General features: G+C 54.6%; 5 protein-coding genes across 5 annotated transcripts; 3 read left to right on the top strand and 2 right to left on the bottom strand.

The window, feature by feature from the left end:
- Positions 1-22: 22 nt before the first annotated feature.
- On the top strand, positions 23-4245 carry KVR01_004894 (carbamoyl-phosphate synthase (glutamine-hydrolyzing) CPA2; the record flags this gene model as incomplete). The annotated part of the gene is made up of 8 exons (XM_044793076.1): positions 23-362; positions 477-587; positions 708-1458; positions 1634-2258; positions 2358-2543; positions 2600-2810; positions 2897-4062; positions 4138-4245. 8 exons carry the CDS (start codon positions 23-25, stop codon positions 4243-4245), a joined length of 3498 nt encoding a protein of 1165 aa, XP_044645339.1.
- A 2332-nt stretch (positions 4246-6577) lies between these two features.
- Positions 6578-10306, bottom strand: KVR01_005257 (uncharacterized protein). Its single transcript, XM_044787296.1, has 2 exons — positions 8966-10306; positions 6578-8877 (listed from the first exon to the last, which is right to left on the bottom strand). Exons 1-2 carry the CDS (start codon positions 9481-9483, stop codon positions 6852-6854), a joined length of 2544 nt encoding a protein of 847 aa, XP_044645702.1. The 5' UTR covers positions 9484-10306; the 3' UTR covers positions 6578-6851.
- A 978-nt stretch (positions 10307-11284) lies between these two features.
- KVR01_005136 (uncharacterized protein) lies at positions 11285-13045 on the bottom strand. Its single transcript, XM_044784919.1, has 2 exons — positions 12598-13045; positions 11285-12448 (listed from the first exon to the last, which is right to left on the bottom strand). Exons 1-2 carry the CDS (start codon positions 12992-12994, stop codon positions 11850-11852), a joined length of 996 nt encoding a protein of 331 aa, XP_044645581.1. The 5' UTR covers positions 12995-13045; the 3' UTR covers positions 11285-11849.
- A 180-nt stretch (positions 13046-13225) lies between these two features.
- KVR01_004905 (snoRNA-binding rRNA-processing protein NOP14) lies at positions 13226-16514 on the top strand. Its single transcript, XM_044785090.1, has 2 exons — positions 13226-16238; positions 16300-16514. Exon 1 carries the CDS (start codon positions 13273-13275, stop codon positions 16015-16017), a length of 2745 nt encoding a protein of 914 aa, XP_044645350.1. The 5' UTR covers positions 13226-13272; the 3' UTR covers positions 16018-16238; positions 16300-16514.
- An 11-nt stretch (positions 16515-16525) lies between these two features.
- Positions 16526-21239, top strand: KVR01_005162 (alpha-mannosidase). Its single transcript, XM_044787843.1, has 4 exons — positions 16526-17035; positions 17697-17882; positions 17941-19675; positions 19760-21239. The coding sequence occupies exons 1-4, from the start codon at positions 16992-16994 to the stop codon at positions 21101-21103; spliced, it is 3309 nt and encodes a 1102-aa protein (XP_044645607.1). The 5' UTR covers positions 16526-16991; the 3' UTR covers positions 21104-21239.
- The last annotated feature ends 65 nt before the right edge of the window (positions 21240-21304 follow it).

Below are 21304 nucleotides of genomic sequence, written 5' to 3'. Positions count from 1 at the left end.
ACCCAAGTCTCCTTCACACACCATGGCGCCGATCGCGCTGGCTGCTCGAACGCCCGCCCTCCTTCGAACCGCTACTCGACGGGCCCCAGTTCCTGCCGCCCGCTCGGTCAGGACCTTCACAGTTGCATCCTCCAATGCCTCTGCCAGGTTACAGGCCCAGGCCCAGCAGCTCGTCCAGAAGCGCAACTTTGTGAGCAGCGCCAGATGTCTGGCCGCCGCCGCCACTCAGTCCGCCCCAGACCCAAAGGCGTACCTCGAGAGCGGCGTGGTTAAGCCCAAGGCGAGCGTCGACGTCAAGAAGGTCCTTGTCATTGGATCTGGCGGTCTTGCCATTGGCCAGGCCGGAGAGTTCGACTACTCAGGTTCGTCTCCCAGATCGTGAATTTGTGTGGGGAGCTCGACTGGTCGAGTCAGATGAGTCACACGGCACGTAATGACAAGAACTTATATACTGACATAATATGTTCATACTGTAGGATCCCAGGCCCTGAAGGCTCTCAAAGAAGCTGGGGTTGCCTCGGTGCTGATCAACCCCAACATCGCAACCATCCAGACGAACCACTTCATCGCCGATGAAATCTACTACCGTAAATGCTTTCCCCCCGATTACGCGAAGCTCCATCAGTTCATCCGACACGACTTGTCTCGGACGCGTGGCGGCCATGAGGTTGAGTGAGTTCTATGAAGACTAACAACGCCTTGTGTAGTGCCCGTCACCCCTGAATATGTCACATACGTTATCGAGCGTGAGCGCCCCGATGGCATCTTCCTCTCCTTCGGTGGGCAGACGGCCCTGAACCTGGGTGTCCAGATGCAGAAGATGGGCATCTTCGAGAAATACGGCGTCAAGGTCCTGGGAACCAGCGTCCGGACCCTCGAGCTCAGTGAGGATCGCGATCTCTTTGCGAGGGCCCTGGATGAGATCAACATCCCCATCGCTAGGTCTATCGCCGTCAACACGGTCGAGGAAGCAATAGACGCTGCGAACAACATCGGTTACCCTCTGATCATTCGAGCCGCCTATGCTCTGGGTGGTCTCGGATCCGGTTTCGTCAACAACGAGGAGGAGCTCCGCAACATGGCTGCTCGCTCGCTGACGCTATCCCCCCAAATCTTGGTCGAGAAATCTCTCAAGGGCTGGAAAGAAGTGGAGTATGAGGTCGTCAGGGATGCCGAGAACAACTGCATCACTGTCTGCAACATGGAGAACTTCGACCCGCTGGGGATCCACACTGGAGACTCCATTGTTGTCGCGCCCAGTCAGACACTCAGTGACGAGGAATACCACATGCTTCGGTCAGCAGCCATCAAGATTGTCCGTCACCTGGGCGTTGTTGGCGAGTGCAACGTCCAATATGCTCTGCAGCCGGACGGCCTGGACTACCGTGTGATCGAGGTCAACGCTCGTCTGTCTCGTTCCTCCGCTCTTGCATCCAAAGCGACGGTAAGCAGCTTCCGGTCACAATTTCATTCCTCCTCGAAACCCCTTTTCCCCCTGATCTCACTCAAATTGCCACCTTGAATATCTTGATGACTGACTCCAAACTCTGCAGGCGTTCCCGCTGGCATACACGGCGCAAGTCTCCCCTTGTGAGATCCCTAATGTTTGGTGATGGCTACTAACCTCAAGCAGAGCGAAGATTGGTCTTGGACACAGCTTGCCCGAACTCCCCAACGTGGTGACAAAGACCACCACAGCAAACTTCGAGCCTTCTCTTGATTACATCGTCACCAAGATCCCTCGGTGGGATCTTGCCAAGTTCCAACATGTTAAGCGCGACATTGGCAGTGCTATGAAGTCTGTTGGTGAGGTGATGGCTATCGGCCGTACCTTCGAGGAGTCCTTCCAGAAAGCCATCCGCCAGGTCGACCCCAAGTTCGTTGGTTTCCAGGGTGACAAGTTCGAGGATCTCGACTTTGAGCTCCAGAACCCTACTGACCGCCGGTGGCTCGCCGTTGGCCAGGCCATGCTTCACGAGAACTACTCCGTTGACAAGGTCCACGAGCTCACCAAGATTGACAAGTGGTTCCTTCACAAGCTGCAGAACATTGTTGACATGACCAGGGAGCTCCAAGCCATTGGCCGTCTCGAGGATCTCAAGAAGGATATCGTGCACAAGGCGAAGAAGCTCGGTTTCTCCGACAAGCAGATCGCCAACGCCGTGAACAGTACTGAAGACAAGGTCCGCAGCCTTCGTCTGGAATACGGCATCCGGCCATGGGTCAAGAGGATCGACACACTTGCCGCCGAGTTCCCCGTAAGCATCACTTTTCACCTGTCACAGATTCCCATCTTCCTGTTTGAAATGTTCTAGAAACACTTTAGAAATCGTAGCAGAACTAATGCAGGCACACAGGCCGACACCAACTACTTATATACTACGTACAACGCCTCGACTCACGATGTCACCTTCGAAGACAAGGGCACTGTCGTCCTGGGAAGTGGAGTGTACCGTATTGGTAGCTCCGTGGAGTTCGATTGGTGTGCCGTGAGCGCTACGCAGGCCCTCCGAAAGATGGGACACAAGACTGTGATGATCAATGTAAGAGATCTTATACCAAGACGCATCAAAGGCGACCTGCTAATGTGAATGGACAGTACAACCCAGAGACCTACTCCACCGACTTCGATACCGCTGATAAGCTGTATTTTGAAGAGCTCAGCTACGAGAGGGTGATGGACATCTACGAGCTGGAGAACGCCAGCGGTGTCGTCGTTTCGGTTGGCGGCCAGTTGCCCCAAAACGTAGCACTGCGTCTCCAGGAGACTGGCAAGGCCAACGTTCTCGGCACAGATCCCAAGGATATTGGTTCGTACCGCTCTTCCCCTCCGCACCTTTTCTCCATGAGTCGGAATGCTCCAGAAGCACCGCAGTTGGCTAATTCATGAATCTAGACCGCGCTGAAAACAGACAGAAGTTTTCCGAGATCCTGGACAGCATTGGCCTGGACCAGCCTGCATGGAAGGAGCTGACCTCCGTCCAAGAGGCTGAGAAGTTTGCAGAGCAAGTCGGCTATCCCGTGCTTGTCAGGCCTTCCTACGTCCTGTCGGGAGCTGCGATGACTGTGATCAGGAGCAAGGACGAGCTCAAGGATAAGCTCGAGGCTGCAAGCAACGTGTCGCCTGATCACCCTGTTGTTATCAGCAAGTTCATCGAAGGTGCACAAGAGATCGACGTCGATGGTGTTGCTTCCCAGGGCAAGCTTATCGTGCACGCCGTGAGTGAGCACGTTGAGCAAGCAGGTGTTCACTCCGGTGACGCCACTCTTGTCCTGCCTCCCCAGGGCCTCGATGACAAGATCATGGCACGGGTCAAGGAAATCGCCGAGAAAGTGGCGAAGGCCTGGAAGATCACTGGGCCTTTCAACATGCAGATCATCAAGGCGCAGGACCCCGAGGGTGGTGAGGATCAGCTCAAGATCATCGAGTGCAACCTGCGTGCCTCCCGATCCTTCCCCTTCGTCAGCAAGGTCCTCGGAACAAACTTCATCGACGTGGCTACCAAGGCGCTCGTCGGCGAGCAGGTGCCAGACCCCACCGACCTTATGGCTGTCAAGCGCGACTACCTCGCCACCAAGGTTCCTCAGTTCTCGTGGACCCGTCTTGCCGGCGCCGACCCCTTCCTTGGCGTTGAGATGGCTTCCACGGGTGAGATGGCTTGCTTCGGTAAGGACCTTGTCGACGCCTACTGGGCCAGCATGCAATCGGCAATGAACTTCCGCATGCCAGAGCCAGGCGAGGGTCTCCTCTTTGGCGGTGAGCTGAAGAAGGAGTGGCTCACCAAGATCGTCGACTACCTGTCGCCCCTCGGTTATAAGCTGTTTGCCGCCGACAACGAGGTGAAGCAGTTCATTGAGTCCACGTCCAAGAACAATGTGAAGGTTGAGGTGATTGAGTTCCCCAAGGAGGACAAGCGGGCTCTCCGTGATGTGTTCAAGAAGTACGATATCCGCGGAGTGTTCAACCTTGCCCTGGCCAGAGGCAAGACTACAATGGACACAGATTACGTTATGCGGAGGAACGCTGTTGACTTCGGTGTGCCCCTGTTCATGGAGCCACAGGTGAGTTGTCATTCCTCAGCAGCACATGCCTTCTTCTAGGCGGGACAGCCATACTGACTCTACTGTTACAACCAGACTGCGATTCTCTTCGCCCAGTGCATGAGCGAGAAGCTGCCCCGGCCCGAGGGCATCCCATCTGAGGTCCGTCGGTGGTCTGAGTTCCTCAAGGGCAAGCCTTTGTAGATGATGAAGTCTAGATGGTGGAACGGTAGAGGCCGGCCAGTACAAAAAGGCAATGGATATTTCTTGGGGGGCGTTCATAGGTCTTGCTAATTCTGTTTTACTTGTGTGGTTACGTGAAAATAACCTGTGGCATTAAAGTATCAGGAAAGCCAGATACCACTCTGTCTTTCGTGCCTCAGAGGAGCTTAGGAAGCGTGAATATTTCAGCGCAGATAGTTTGACCACTGGTGGATTGTGTGCTTGGGAGCCATGGTGATCATAAAAGTCCATTTCAATTGAATACCACTGGAATCAATTCTCAATCAAGCAAGCAAGCACACCAATCCTAGGTCTATCCTCTCGTGCTATGTATGAGACGGTCGTACGTATTACGCCCTCTGAAAACCTCAAGTTCATACATATTTGGTTTCGCTTCTATTCTGTATACGTCCGAGGACATATATGGCGCCTTCATACGGTGGTAAGCACTCTCAAGTTCACACATATGTAGTGAACTGACTGTCCATGCTACAAGCAGGAGAGAATGTAGAAATCTCGATGTCGCAAGCGAAGACCACCCACACCCCCCGAAAGAATGCTGACATTGTATGCGAAGATAGGCTGGGATGGAGAATTTTATAACTTCCTACATGACAACGTCCTACGGGACAGCCTCCTATAGGACAGCCTTGGATGGTAGTATGTTTTAGGTGTTTCCTACAGGACAACTACTTGTACAATTACCTCCTGCAGAATAGTTTACATTGTCTTTAGACATGATCTTTTGGGACTTGTTCCTCTGAAACAAGCTTTGACATGGTCCATTTAAATTAGTAAATGGTTTAACTTCTGTCGAACTTCTAAAGAAGGTTGGATCCTCATTCTACACCACCATACCTAGGTAGCTATCGTATTATTACTATCGTTATCGGCATCGTATTCTTTCTAAGCGCTGGGTCTTGAGTGCTTACCACCGTATAAAGGCGCCATATATATCCTTAGATGTATACGGAATAGAAGCGAAACCACATATGAAAGACTACTTCTGAATGCCAACGCCCATAGGAAAGTTGGTATTATTTCGGCAAGCTACCTAGGTACTTATTAGGTAGGTATGTACTTAGTGTGATGTATGAGACACTCGGTGATGATAGTAAGCTGAACACGGCTCATATGTATCGCGGCTCTTGCAAACTGTCTGTGCAGTGTTGAACAGCTTATCCGCTATGCTGTTCGAATGGATTCGATCGTTTCATTTCTGGATTTCATTTATAAGTTGAGGTGGATTCATTTTTAATCCCCACACATATAAAATGTATGTGGCACCTTTATACTGTGGTAAACGCTCAGGACCCAGCGTTTTTTTTTTTAAAAAAAAGGAATATAGTGTCAATAACAGTGCAAAGAGAATACAGTCTTATGAGTCGAATGGCGTTGGCGAGGTCTCTTAGAGTCGCCTTCAAGCGCTCTTTTGCCTGGGACTGTCGCTCGATCAGCTCGGGGAGTAGCAGCGTCTTGTTTTGGTCGTCCATTATGAGAACTGTCTTGATATCAGAAAGCGGTGCATTATACTTTCATATAAGACAATTATGATTGTTGAGAGAGGTGGTGTCAAATGTAGTTGTGGTCGAAACTTGTGGCCTAGATGTTTGTTTGCAAGTAGGTGGTAGAAAAAAAACAAGAAGTAGGATATTCGCACAACCCCCTTTAGATCCTCACACAACCAATCTAACTAATTATACCGCCCTAACATTTCCCACTATATCCTTACTAGTAAGGTAGAATTACATACAAACAACCCATACAACGGCTTAAGCTAGTAGTGTTTTAAGCGCAATTTGCGCTTAACTATATAACCACTCTAATATCTAGTTACATACTTAAGTACCCTCATCGTTATTAACACTGCTAGCGTTTACTAGGTGTGGTGCGGAGGGAGTAAAAACACTGACTTGGGCACTAGGGACAAGGTTGAATAAAGTCCTCTAATTAACTGCAGCCCTAATTAGTCAGATTGGTTATGTAAGGATCCAAAGGGGGTTGTGCGAATATCCCACTTCAAAAACAAAACATAGGATGAAATTCTGGGCCACATAGGTAGGGGAGGACAAGGTCATAGATAGGGGAAGACAAGATCCAAGTCCTTAGGGCTAATCAGCCCTCTACCTATATCCAAAACCTATGATGAGCGCATTCTACTTTAAACCAACCTTAAGTACTTCACGGTCCAACACAAAAATCCCAATGTCTGCTTAAAGCTTTCAGGGCCCAGCAACCCTCTGGACCATGCTTCACCTGGGCATCTCACCGCTCGCAGCAGGGAGGACTTGCAAACATGCAGCAGAACACCGGATCGAAGATCGAGACATGAGTCACATTTAATGTATTACCTAGGTATTTTCGTGGTCCCATAAAAACACCAGACATCCACAACGCTTCGCCCCTGAGAAACGCCAGCTCGATAAGGCCGGGAGTGCTAATGATACTGGACAATGCCGCACGCACCAAAAGATAAAAGAGACCATGCCACAGCCATCATATTCTCATACTGTCATCCCATTTATCAGAATTTCGCTCGCAACAAGATGAAAATGGTAGGTCAGACAACCGGTAACCCATGAGAATAATCATATGGCATCCTCAAACGGACAGTCTACACTATTATGTCCATCTTTCTCGCACAGGGCGCACCACGCCTCCGGGTCGATGACGCCCGACTCCTTGCCCGCCACCGGGCCTGGGTCGTTCAGGTTCGGGATCATCTTGACGGGCTCGGACACGCGCCCGGCCGGCTCATCCGCTGCGGGCAGGCGGGGTGACAACGGGGCCACCTTGTACTCGTCCTGCTCCTGCGTCTGAGGTGGTGCGAGGCCACCTTGGTTCGGGACCTTGGGGGTCGGCAAGGGCTCGGGCGGCGCTGCGGGCGGGTTACCGAACATGTTGGTGCACGTCAGGATGTCATGGCCCGACGTCTCGCACAGCTCGCACCAGAGAGTGCTATTCTCCGTGACCGAGGACAAGGCGTCGCTCTCGACCATCGTGTCCAGCGTGTGCGCCCGCTGATGCGACCGCCTCTGCCCAGGCTGCTGTTGCTCTGGTGAGCGGTTCCCCAGTTCCTGGGCCAGGACGACTGTGTCGCGAGAGTCACGCACAGATGAGCGCTGCGCCATGGTCGAGGTGCCGTGCAAGGTCGCACTGCTGCCCCTTCTAAGGGCCTCCATCTCATGCTCCATGTCTTCTTCCTTGCTCGACTTCTCGTCCAGCGCGGCTCGCAGTTCTGCGACCTGACGCTCGAGCTTTTCGCGTGCGATACGGTCATCTGCGTTGGACCGGGACTCGTGCGACACGGTCCGGTGGGGCTGCGGTCGTTGCGATCTATCAGCGTCGTCTGGTAGCGAATCTCTGCCCAAAGAGTGGATGATCGCTTTGAGCCCGCGGATCTCGTCCTCCTTCTGCTCCAGCTGTTTGAAGAGTGTTGAGTTATCCCCGTTGGATTGGCCATCTGTGCCGTTCGGCGTACTGGCCGACTTCTCCCTCTCTCTCCTGAGCTCGGTCCTTGTCCTCTCGACCTCACCCCTCAAGAACTCGACCTCCCCACGGGCCTCGGCCTCGCCTCTCCTAGCATCCTCGAGGCCTTCCTCCAGCTCCTGCACGAGTTCCTCCAGCTGCTTCAGCTGTGTCGCGACCACGTCGACGTCACTATTACGTTCTTGGATTTGTTGTATATCTTGCATCAGCTCGTCTATACGCTTCTCGTACACCCTCTCCGTCTCTGCGCTTGCCAGTTCCAGTGTGTCGATAGTACTTCTGAAATCGGCCCTGTGCGTGTCGAATTCGGACGTAAGCATGGCGATCTTTTCGTTCTTCTCCCGGATCAGTGCTCTTAGCTCGCCTGTCTCCTTGTCGCCGAGGCTGTCCTTCCGACTCGGAGGCGGGGGCATCTCAGCTTGCTCCATGAGACTCTGGACCTCGGTGAGGCTGTTCTCCATGTCTGCCAACGTAGCTGCCTGTTCCCTGAGCTGCTTGTCCCGATCCTCCAACTCGGCCCGCAACCGCTCGATCTCCTCATCCTGGCCGCCGGCCTGCCGCGACGGAGCCCTGTACTTGAGGGCCGATGCTCTTCCGTTCATGACAGGTGTTGTTTCCTCGTCTGTGGTGAAGCCTGCGGTGGGCCCCGAAAGCGCTGATGAACTACGCGGCCCCACACTGAAGTTGCGGCTTGGCTGTAGCATCCCTTTCTTGGGCGGGTCACCTGGCGCCATGGCACTGTGCACGCTCTTGGAGAACTTGCTTTGTGTCGGACTGCCAAATCGTGGAGCCGGCTTGCCAGAAGGTGTCGCGATGCCGATACTGGGGCGTCCGGCAGGGGTCATCTGTAGCTTTCGTGTTGGCGACTCTGGCCGTGGTAATGACGGCCTGGATTTCTTTCCCAATGGACTGGGTGGACGTCCGGGACCGACTGATTTCGAGAACTGCGGCAACGAAGGAGTCGGCGGTGTGAAATTTGTAGAATTTTGCGTGCCCGCCTTGAGGCCATTAGGAGTCTTGGGGAACGTGGTCGAGATGCTGGCTGAGGAGGGTTCGCGCCTGACGGCCTTGTTCAGAGGGAGGAAGATACCGGCGCCGGGTATATTTGTGGCGAAATAAGATATGCTGCAAAGGGTGCGTTAGCCTTGGAGAGCATTATGGCATATGCTCGAAGGTGGGGGGAGGGGCAGAGGCGGAGGCGGAGGGAACATACCCGTCTACGTCGCCGTTGTTCTTTCCCCGTGCAGCAAAGTCAGGGTGCAGCTCGACGCCAGCAAAAGTGCCCTTCTTGCCGTCGACAGTACCGAGGAAGCGAACGGTGCCGCGCATGTTGCCGGGCACATCGACCTCGTCCCCCAGAGCGAGGTCGTCCCCAGCGGGGGCGCCCGCCCTGGGAGTGGGAGGCATCTTGTCCTTGCGCGAAGGCGAGTCGTTCAGGGAGGCGAGTGCGTAGCTCTCGGTGGCATCGGGGACGGCGGCGAGAGAAGTCGAGGTCAAGGTGGCCTGTGAGGCCTTGCGCTGCAGCGAGGGCAGTGAGCCGAGTTTGGAGTGGGCAGAGAAGAGGCCGCTCAGATTCGGGGTCGAGGCGGTCACGATCTTGCCCAGTGCTGAGGGCTTGCGGTTCGGATGTCGAAGGGCCCGGGGTGCTGCTGGTAGGGCAGAGTGTGCTTGTTGTGGTGACGAGGTTGCAGGGGAGGAGAGGAGGGTTGCGGTTTGCCCAGCGGACGCCATGGTGGGGGGAAGGAGGGGGGGTTCAAAAGGAGGCGGCGAATTCGTACTGGCTGGCTGGCTGGCTGGCTGGCTGGCTGGCTGGCTGGCTGGCTGGCTGGCTGGCTGGCTGGACAGTCCCTTCAGCTTTGTCGTGTAATACTCAATCACTCATCTCATTTACCAATCCAGCCCCAGCGTGATCCCCAAAACTGCCCCTATAACCCTGCTCCTTTTTTTTGGGGGGGGGGGGGGGCGCCACAGAGTCACAGACGCTGAAAAACCCAGCCCTTGGACAGGACTTCTTTCTGAGCCGGGATCCCAAGGGCAACAGGCAGCGACACGCTCCTGACGCGACTGTCAGCCTCAGGCTAACGCGGGCCGTCCCAGCTCGTGTTGATTGATAGAGCTGGTCTGCTCGTGTCGCGGAAAATGACACAAAAACTGGGGAGAGGCGACAGTAAGGTTGAGTTTCAACTGCTGGGCTGAGCGAGGGCCAAGGGGTCCCGCAAGGATGTCTCTTGCTGAAGCTTCCCCTTCCCGACCTTTAGCTCCCAAGGTTGGGCTTGCAAGACAAGTGTCTCTCCGTAGCGCCGTCTCCCAGGTCTGTGTGTTTTTGATTGACTTCAGGCGATCCAACGTCTGGCTCGTGCCCTCGGACAGGATGTAGTATTGGGCTGTGTTCCGATGATGCTGGGATGGCGATGCTCAACCAAGGAGGAGTAAAGCCAGGTATAAACAAGGACTCAAACCACCGACAGTGGCAGGCGAACGCGGTCGCGGTCGCTGCTCTCGTGTAAATGGAGGGGTGGTTGTTTATATGCAAGGCGCCTGCAGGCCGGATGCGGGATGCGGGATGCCTGTCTGGACAATAACACCAGCAGCTAGCTGTGACAGATAGACATGCCATGGGGAGCTGGTCCCTTAATATTATACGAGCACACACACACACACATGCCACAATCTTTTCTTCTTGTCTCTGCCCGCCCCCCCTCTCAATGACGTGCATCCGTGTCCTAAAGTATGGTACTATAGGTGTGAGGGATCTAAGTGGTGCAGTTGCAGAAAGAGGCATGCTTCTCGATGCTGGTGGCACGTCGTATCAGCGTCCAGGATCACGCAGGTACATGGTTTCGTTCAATTTCCCCCATCTGGCCGTCATCTCCCTCGTGCGCGGCGGTTAATGAGGAGAAGGGTCTGCTGCAGAGCTGCGAAGCCGGTTCGTCGGCAAACTCTTCTCATCTAGAATGACAGAATGCTACCCAACAAGGGCTGTCCCACTGCCCAGTAACAGGTACGGTACTGTGTACGGAGTACGGAGTACATCTGTTCTGATGTGAGGCGTCGATCGCACAGCTCAGGACAATCTGACAATCAGGACTCGGGCAGATAGCCGGGCAAGGCGTTCGTGGGATGGCGGACGTTTCCCTGCAGACGGGACCACCCACAACGGCTGAATGGAGAATGGTCTGCACCCTGCACCCCAGTGCCCAGGCCCTGGGCCCTACCTACTTCCTAACCAGGTAGACTTGCCTTAGGCGACCCGGCGCACCCCACCACCACATGCATGTTGCATGGGAACAGGGTCTGGCCCAGCTGGGGCAACTCGGAGATTACCCATTGACCCTCATTGACAATGGCGCCCAACTCGGGCAGTGATCCGGCACATTGATTTGAGCCCAAGATGATGACCTTCTGGTGCCCCAGCCCAACACGGTCTGGTGTCCTCGGAAGATGCCTAGTACCACAGTACGTACCCTAGGGACCAACGCCGCCGCCATCGTCCGTGTACCGAGTATGCCTGTGGATCGAGGCCGATCCGGGTCCGCGTTCCTCCGGCCGTAGTCGGCAGCATTTGTCCAACCTGGCCTCCAAGTCCGGTACAATGCTACCTGTTTGGTTTCGATATTTTATCTTATTTTACGCTATTTTCTTTTACGCTTCTACAGCGCTTCAGAGATCACTTCCAACCAGCCAACCTCGGACAGGACGGCCTTGCCCTAGAACTTTCTTGACGCTATCGGCGCCCGGGTTTGTCCATTTTCGTGGACATCCACTTCCAGTTCGAGCTGCTCCCAACCCCTGAGTCCGCCTGGCTCATCGCAGGGCTGTTCGTGCCACCAATTTCCAACCGCTTCTCGACATGCGTAGTCGCTCCTTGTGTGCCGTTAATTTGGAATAACAATGTGCCAGCGGTCGAGTAGCCCTTCTCATCTCTCGATACCTCATTGCCCTCCATTTTAGGTCTATCCTCGACAGACGCGTTATCACTGTGCTTGTTACGGCTCCGGAGGAGCCTTGGTATGCCTGGACACAGCGAGCCCCCGGGAATCGGCCTTGCCTTCAAGTAGCTAAATAGTAGATAACCACAGACTTGTCCGCATACTTCCTCAGGGTGGTGGCGTGTGATGCTCTCTCTCGATGATATCCGACCTCCCTAATGGTCTCGTCCCGTCGTTGAGTACCATGGCCTCGCGGTGTCGGTGTCTGATCCTCTGCTCTTCAGGGCTCTGTTCCATGTTCCGCGGCGTCGGCTCTGCGTTGTCGCTGTCCAGGATCTCCGTCTCGATATGTATCGACGCAAACACGTCGAAGCTTTGCGACACCGTCTTCGGCATAAGCCCCGCCTTTTCCAGGGCATCCCGGCCGGTAGCACTCTGCTGTATTTTCTGGATGATTTCGACGATCCTATTCGTCTTGTACATGTACTGGAAGAAGTTGTGCTCCCTCTCCTCAGGCCTGTCGCCCCAGTTCTGTTTCGCTAACCACTTCTCTACGATGCCGGCCTGGATGAACTTGTCTGGCCCATACTTCTGCATGAGCTGCGAGATGAACATGAAGCAGAGCTTCTCCGCCATGTCGCGAAGCCCATATTCATCAAACCATCTGTCGTCGAGCTTCTCCAGCGGGGCGCGGTCGGTGAGGCAATGTTCAAGAGAGCGGACAAACGCAGAATAGGCGCGCCCGGTATTGAGCTTCGACAGGCTTTCTATACGTTGGGTTAGTCTCAACCAGGGTTTGCCAGGTCTGTTGTAACAAAATAAGTGCCGGATGCGTAGAAGCATTATGTCCACCCAGAAGCCCTCTGCGTCTTGCTTCTGCTGGGCAGTGATGCATTCCTGGTCCCCCGGCACTTACCAGTACTCCAGCTGAGGTGGAGATTCTTACGAGGGTCTGTTATGAAGGCAAGTGTTCGCAGGTTCTTCATGCGCTCGTCGTAGTCCGGCCGTGTGATTCCCCAGAGCAAGTAGTCGATCGTCTCGCCGTCGTTGACGGCTCTATCGCATACGATTTTGGCCGCGACCTCGCGGATCGCAAAGTTGTAATGGCCCAGGAGCATGTCCAGGGTGCTTGGTTTGAGCGAGTCCTCGGTCTCTTGCGTGATGTACTGCGTGGTAGGCTGCTGCGGCTTGATCTCGGTTCCGTCGCGCCATTGTTGGAGGAGCATGCGCATTGTGGCAACGACGCCCACGAAAGCCGCAGTCAGTCCCACCACCACCATGCGCTCGTCGCGCGCATAGTTGAGGAACGACATGCTGTTTGTCTGGTGCTTTGCTTCAGCCGTGAAGCTGGGCTGCAGCGCGGCTTACACTTCGGTACGTGAGTAGGTAGCGAATTACACTTAAAGGGCGGGTAGCGCCTGCCTGCCCACTAGTTCCCATTCTGCCGCCTGGAGGGCGTTCACCGCCAAAATTAATCGATAAGATAAGCATTGGCGACGACTCCAACCAAGCAGTTCGAAATTTCTATAATCAAACCCGACAAGTGCATTACCACGCAAGGCTTTCACACAAGCCCCCAAACTTCGACATCATGCCTGCCTCACAACTCAAGAGGCTGAAGGCCTCTCTACGAGACCAGGGAATTATTGGGCCTCAGCAATCGAAGAAACAGAAAAAGGCGACCGCCAAAGATGGACGAGCACGCAACGAGAAGCGCCTCCAGCGTGGCGCCGCCCTTGAGAACATCCGCGAACAGTTCAATCCGTTTCAGTTCAAGACAAACGCCCGAGGCCCGAAGTTCGCTGTGACTACCGATAAGCCTGACTCGAAGAAAGGCATACTGGGGCGTCCTGGGATGGCAAAGGCGCTGGGCGAGCAAAGATTGAAGGAGACGCTCCTGGTCGACATGCAGAGGAAAAACCGAGTCGGCGGGATCTTCGACAGACGGTTTGGTGAGGGCGACCCGACCCTAACGCCCGAGGCGGCAGCTGCACAGCGATTCGCGTTGGAGAAGCAGAAAGCGCACAAAAAGACCTCAATGTTCGACCTGGAAGATGACGACGAGCCGGTTCTGACGCACGGAGGGAAGGCTTTCGAGTTCGACGAGGAGGGGGAACTCAAGGACGACTTCAATGAAGAATTCTCCGACGACGGCTCAGACATGTCAGACCTGGAAGAGCACAACCGGAAGAGGCTGAAGCGGTTGCGAGATCAAGTGGAAGCCAACGAAGAAGGTGACGAGAAGGAGCCGGAGAGGAAGAAGTCCAAGAAGGAGGTCATGGAGGAAGTTATCGCCAAGTCAAAATTCCACAAGTACGAACGCCAAGCTGCGAAGGAGGATGATGAGGACCTCAGAATGGAGCTGGACAAGGAGACAGCCGACATTCGGTCACTCCTCATGGGTCAACGTATGAAGAAGAATCCCGAGACGCCATTGGACGGCACAAAGGACGACGTTAAGCCACCGGCTGTCGCGGGATTGGACAGAGAGGCCTTTGAAAAGGACTACGATCTCGCAGTGAGAAAAATGACGCAGGATAAGCGAGCAAAGCCAACGATGAGGACGAAGACAGACGAAGAAATCGCAGAGAAGGAGGCCGAGCGGCTACGCGAACTGGAAGAAAAGAGACTGAAGCGGATGAGAGGTGAGGAAGTAAGCGACTCGGAAGAGGAAGAAGAAAGCGAGCCAGAGGCCGAGGCCATCAACAGCGACAACAAGCCTGCATTCGAAATCATCAGGACTGACGGCGAGGATGTTGATTTCGGTCTTGGCAAGGGCATCAAAGCACGCCCGACTGCGACAGAACTCGGCTTCGACGATGAAGACGACTTTGTGATCGAAGACGACTTAGTGGCGAGTGGCTCGGACCTGGGTGAAATTGACGACGCCGATTTCACCTCGAGCGAAGACGAGGGTGCAGCAGCCGAAGACGATGAGGATGATGAATTCACGAGAGGGCTTCTTACGGAGAGCGAGGCGAAAGATTCCATCTTTAACAAGGAAACCAAATTTGGCGACACGGACACAACCGACGGCTTACCGTACACTTTCCCATGCCCGCAAAGCCATTCCGAGTTCCTGGACGTCGTTCGGGAAATCCCGTTGTCTAAACAACCAACTGTCATTCAACGTATCCGAGCACTGTATCATCCCAAGCTCCGGAGTGAGTATAAGGAGAAATTGGGCAATTTCGCCAGGGCCCTGGTGCAGCACATCGCGTACCTGGGCACAGCCTCTGACGACAGCCTATACGCCACGCTAGAGAACGTGATTCGGCATGTCCATTCTCTAGCCAAGATGTTCCCGGTCGAGATTGCACAAGAATTCCGGTCGCATCTTGAGGATATGGGAGAGCAACGACCCTTGGCACTTGAAGTCGGGGACTTGTATGTCTTGACAGCCATTGGTACTATGTTCCCCACGTCGGATCATTTCCACCAAGTCGCCACGCCGGCAATGCTGTCAATGGCGCGATTTCTGGGCCAGAAGGTCCCTAGCAGCCTGGCAGACTATGCCACGGGGACTTACCTCTGCATTCAGTCTTTACAGTATCAGAAGCTTGCCAAGCGCTATGTGCCAGAGGTCATGAACTTTACACTGAACACCATTTGTGCCCTGGCACCCGAAAAGCCCAGACGGAGGCTTGGCTTGTTTCCAGTACACGAACCACGTCCCGTGATAAGAACTGGTGGCGCAAAGAAGACTGCAGTCCGCAAACTCAGCTGCGATGACTGCCGGGCATCCAAAGGCGAGCTTTCGGGCGAGAGGAAGGTCGCACTGCTGAGCACCAACATATCGGTGATACTGGCGGCCTCTGAGACGTGGGCTGGGAAGCCCTCGTATTTCGAAACCTTTGAGCCAGCACTCAGAACTTTGGAGCATCTAACGTCCAAGCCCAATCGACAGCATCTTCCGGACGCGCTCCTACAGGATGCGGAGAAGGCGATTGCACACCTCTCCCGCGCCCTGAAGGTGGCGGCTCTGTCGCGGAGACCACTCGAGCTGCATCACCACAAGCCGCTCGCCATCAAGACGTTTGTCCCCAAGTTCGAGGACGGCTTCGACCCCGAGAAGCACTACGACCCGGACCGAGAGCGGGCGGAGAGTGCCAAGTTGCGGGCGGAGTACAAGAAGGAGAAGAAGGGCGAGATGCGGGCGATTCGCAAGGAGGCCAACTTCCTAGCACGCGAGAAGCTCAGGGCAAAGAAGGAGAGAGACGAGGCGTACGAGAAAAAGTACAAGAGGATCGTGGCGGAAATCCAGGGCGAGGAAGGTCATGCGGCAAACGAGTACGAGAGGGAGAAGCAGAAACGGAAGCAGTCAAAAAACAGGTAGTATCCTACCAGGGCGGGCCGGCAGACTTGAGTTTGCTGGGTTTGTGCTCCATGGTGTGCAACATAGCACAGATTGTACATTCTATCCACACATCTTACACTCCAGCTTCACAGGTCATTGATGTGCCTTCGGAGGAACTACTCTCCACACTGTCCACATTCTCGCCTCTGCACAACATTGGGAATATCAAGTGATGCGCCCCAAATGGGGGTCCGATGAAGGTAAGGTGTATGGGTGTGACATAGCCCATAGTCTTTTCACATGCTGATACTGTTGTGGTAGGAAGACCTGGTTACTCTGCAGGGCATCCTGCTGCAGACATCTCATCTTATAACAGCATGACCTTGGGATCTTGGCCGTGTAGAGACAGATCAGACCACCCAAACGGCATGGGCCCTCATATGACATCTCAGCCGCCACTGCCAATGCTGTATGTGTAACATTCTGCCTGGTTCTATCTACAATCCGGGCAAGACAGCCTGCAGGCTTAAATGGTCTGCCAGAAAATGGGCCATCACATGTGACCAGTTCGGATGGCATCCAGTTGCCCGAGATGCTGGCTCTTTCCTGTTGAAGCTGGACCGGAAGGCTGCCTGGGAGTGTGTCTACTCTGTGCTTTCCACAACATATGCCTGGCTGGGGCAGACTCTCAACGGCATGGCGTCTTCAGCCTAAAGCAGGCAGGAACGGATATATAAATCACGATGTTGTGATGAAGGTTTCCTATTCCTACAACCCACTCCATCATCACCAGGCAGCACTATCAGTGGCAGCCTGGCAGCCCTTGAACATCACCTCCAGAGCCATCACACGACATGGCTCTCCCTTTTCTTTAGTTTTCTTGGTCTGCATAAGCTTAAACATCACACCCTGCCAGCATCCTCCAACCTCTGCTCCTCTGCTTTGGGTGCCTCCGAACCTCCATACCAACACCCGTCTCATTCGTCACATGGAAGACAGACTTTACAGTTGTTATGGACAACTGCCACTTAGCTGAAATGACAATTCAAAAATTCAGGTGAGTCAAAATCCTGGCTGGCTGGCTGGCTGGCTGGCCTCGCGTTACAAAGCCCACAGCCCAACTGCTGTTCTGGTATAGAGAAGAGTCCAGGTCTGAATACAGGCCATGGCCCCTTCAATAACAACGTTGTCCCGCTTCTCTGTCACCTGTCACTGAGTTTACCTCATTTACACCCTCTCAACCTCTCTTGGCTCTCCCTACTCATAAAATCCTCATTCCTGTTCTGGCCGGCTTTTGGGTCATGCCCCCAGGCGGGCAAGACATCTCCAACAGTTCCCCGCCCCAGGCATTCTGCTTCCCGGCCTATCCCCGCCTGGCTTGTCCATAACGGACAGCCAGGCAGGAAGACGGCGAACCAGCTAACCCCGCACGAACCAAAGGGTGGCGCCCGTCTGCCCCTGCATCGTCCCACAAGGATCTGGGGGTCAACTAGACAGTACACCCAATGCAGGAGCTCGTGTGGGCCATGTCATGTTACATCACTCTCGCAGCTACAAGCTCCCCATCGAGCTTGAAACATAAGCTATCTCTTCCAACAATAACAAACACCGTTGCTCTCGTTTCTTGGTCAAGGGCTATATCACCATCATTTCTACAAACATCAAGAACCGTTTGATTTTGTTGCAGCGTAACAACTAATACCTTTCGTTTGTTTTAGCGAGGCCTCGGTCGACAACAAGGACAGCATGGGTGGCGAACGAGACCTCTCCCGCCTCTCCCAGACCAAGGCCGACTACCCTCTCCTGGCCCGGAAGCCGGTTGGGAAGCTGATTGACCACATCTATCTCGACCGCATAGAGCGCGAGTACAAGGATAATCAGTATCGCAATGTCACTCTCAATGCGTCAGTTCCTCCTCTTCGCTCCCATGTGAACACTGCTGACGACTGCCCATGCATCTAGGATGTATGACGAGGGTCGTGCTTCCGGTCGTCCACATGTGAAACTTTCTACTTGGGCGGCTCCGGGACAAGAGCGTCCCACGTTCGAGGATGCCGTCTCGCACGAGTTCAAGGACACCGAGACCGGCCGTGCCTTTGGCCCTTCATGGACCACCCACTGGTTCAAGGTCCAGCTCACAGTTCCCGACGAGCTTCGGGATAAGGAGCGTCTTGAATTCCACTGGGACTCCAACAGTGAGGGTATGGTTTGGTCTTCCGACGGAAACCCGCTGCAGGGCCTGACCGGTGGTGGTGAGCGCATTGAATGGCTTCTCCCGGAATCTTTTCGAGATGGTGAGGAACACACATTCTACGTCGAGATGGCGTGCAACGGCATGTTTGGAAACCCCACGGGAGGTGACACCATTCAGCCCCCCGACCCGAACCGAATGTTCGCTCTCCAAAAGGCCGACATTGTGGCAGTCAACGTCCAGGCCCGACAGCTGCGTATCGACATGTGGATCATTGGGGATGCTGCTAGGGAGCTCGCCAAAAACACATGGGAAGAACATCAGGCCCTTGCTGTCATCAACCGTATTATCGAAACCATTGAGGTGGGCAACCAGGACTCCATTTTGAGGGCGCGTGAGATCGCCCGTGAGTACATTGGCAATGTCGACTCTGCGAAAGTCTACGACAGCGGAAAGGAGCCTGTCGTCTACGGAATCGGACACTGCCATATTGACACATGTTGGCTATGGCCTTGGGACGAGACCAAGCGAAAGGTTGCACGCTCTTGGACAAACCAGTGCAATTTGATGGAGGAGTACCCCGAACTGAACTTCGCTTGCTCCCAGGCCCAGCAGTACAAGTGGCTCAAGGAGTACTATCCGTACGTATTCGACCGGGTCAAAGAGAAGGTCAAGTCCGGACAGTTCCACCCGATTGGGGGCAGCTGGGTTGAGCACGACACGAACCTCCCCAGCGGAGAGTCTCTTGTGAGACAGTTCATCTATGGCCAGCGGTTCTTCGAGTCCCACTTTGGCCAGCGCAGCCAGACTTTTTGGCTTCCGGATACTTTTGGCTACTCCTCTCAGCTCCCTCAGCTGTGCAGACTCGCTGGCATGGATCGCTTCCTGACCCAGAAGCTGAGCTGGAACAACATCAACAACTTCCCGCACACCACCTTCAACTGGGTGGCTCTTGATGGCTCTCAGGTCGTCTGTCACATGCCGCCAGCAGAGACCTACACTTCTAACGCTGAGTTTGGGGACGTCAGGCGCAGCGTCGCCTCACACAAGTCCATGGATCAAGACCACACTTCTCTCCTCGTCTTTGGAAAGGGCGACGGTGGTGGTGGTCCTACCTGGGAACACCTTGAGAAGCTCCGTCGTTGCAGAGGCATAGCGGACAGGACTGGTGGTCTGCCACGGGTCCACATGGGCAATTCTGTCGATGATTTCTTTGACAAGATCATCCCCAAGGCTGACAAGCTCGTGACGTGGTACGGCGAGCTCTACTTTGAGCTCCACCGAGGCACCTACACCACCCAGGCGCGTAACAAGCGAAACAACCGGACCTGCGAGTTCATGTTGAGGGCTCTAGAGCTCTTTGCCACCATCGCCTCGTTGAAGAACTCGTCATACAAGTACCCCAAGGCGGACATTGATTCCATGTGGGAGAATGTTCTTCTCTGCCAGTTCCACGACTGCCTTCCTGGCAGCTGCATTGAAATGTGTTATGACGACTCTGACAAGGTAAGCATTCCACCTCTTTTCCTCTGCCCTGTGGCCTCACCCCACGTCTCGGCTCTTCAAAATCATGATATTAACCCTGGACAGCTTTATGCTCATGTGTATGAGATTGGCAAGAAGTGCCTCGCAGACGCGAGGGAAGCGCTCGGTGTTGGCGAGGAGACGACCAGCACTACCTCGATCGAGAATGCCACAGCACTCAACAGCCTTTTCTGGCCCAGGAAGAGTATTGTGGAGCTGGGCAACACGCCAGCTGTCGCTTGCGGCGAGGGTCCGTACCTCACCCTGAGGCCCTTCAAGGCGCCGTCCGTGGAAGGGGCTGCTGTCTCGGTCGAAGAGGTATCGAAGGGAGTTTTCGTCATGCAGAATGAGCAGCTTCAGGTGAAGGTCGAAAACGGCGTCATTACATCGCTTTACGATCGTCGGTTAGGTCGTGAGACCCTCTCAGGGAGGGCAAATCAATTTGTCATCTTCGACGACAAGCCCCTATACTGGCAAGCCTGGGACGTCGAGGTCTTCCACCTCGACTCTCGCAAGGAGCTCCCCGTCTATGACACCAAGATCAGCGAGAACAAGAGCTATCGTGTTAGCCTGACCAGTCGTGTTAAGATCAGCGAGAAGAGCAACCTTGTCTCAACCGTCAGCCTGTCGGCCGCGCTCAAGGGTCAGCAATCATACGTCGAGGTCAGCACCGAGGTTGACTGGCACGAGGACATGAAGTTCCTCAAGGTTGAGTTCCCAGTCGACTTGAGGAGCACCGAGGCCAGCTACGAGACCCAATACGGTATCGTGAAGCGACCAACACACTACAACACGAGCTGGGACATGGCCAAATTCGAGGTGTGCTGCCATAAATTTGCCGACTTGTCGGAATCCAACTACGGTGTCTCGATCCTGAATGACAGCAAATATGGATTCGCGACCTGCGGGGACATGATGCGCTTATCCCTCCTCCGATCCCCCAAGGCTCCCGACGAGCATGCGGACATGGGCACACACAAGATCCGGTACGCGATCTTGCCACACGAGGGCCCTCTGGGCAGCGCCACGGTCCGCGCCGGCTACGAATTCAACAGCCCGCTGGTATTGGCCCGCAAGCCCAAGACGCTGTCATTCGAGGCACCTATCAAGCTAATAGGCGACTCGGCAATCGTTCTGGATGCGGTCAAGCGAGGCGAGGATGATGTGGATGTCAGCCGTGGCGACCTGCCCGCCCGCAAGGGCAAGTGCGTCATCATACGTATGTACGAGTCCCTCGGCGGCCGTTCCCGCACCGCCATCAAGACGACCTGGGATGTGCAGAAGATCACCAAGGTCAACGTGCTTGAGGACGAGATCCCCGGCGAGGCTGCGCTGGAGAAGAACGAGGATGGCAACTACCCGATCACGCTCCGGCCGTTTGAGGTTGCCACCTACCGCTTGTGGCTTTGAGTGCCTTTGTGGCCGATCAGCGATGGAATTTCGGGACTGGGAGACTGCATTGGTAGATGACCCTGATGGCATCATGTTAGTAGGCGACAGCAGCATTAGTTTGACTAGATTGAATCATTGTCTCATTGTTTAAGAACTACGCCCGCATTGACTACTTCCCGGCCTTCCGCAATAGCCGACGGGGCCGCAGCTCCCGCCCGA

Source organism: Diaporthe batatas, assembly GCF_019321695.1.
Source record: "Diaporthe batatas strain CRI 302-4 chromosome Unknown Contig00005, whole genome shotgun sequence".
NCBI lineage: Eukaryota > Fungi > Ascomycota > Sordariomycetes > Diaporthales > Diaporthaceae > Diaporthe > Diaporthe batatas.
Note: the sequence above shows the minus strand (reverse complement) of the source record. Positions and strands in the feature narration are given on the sequence as shown.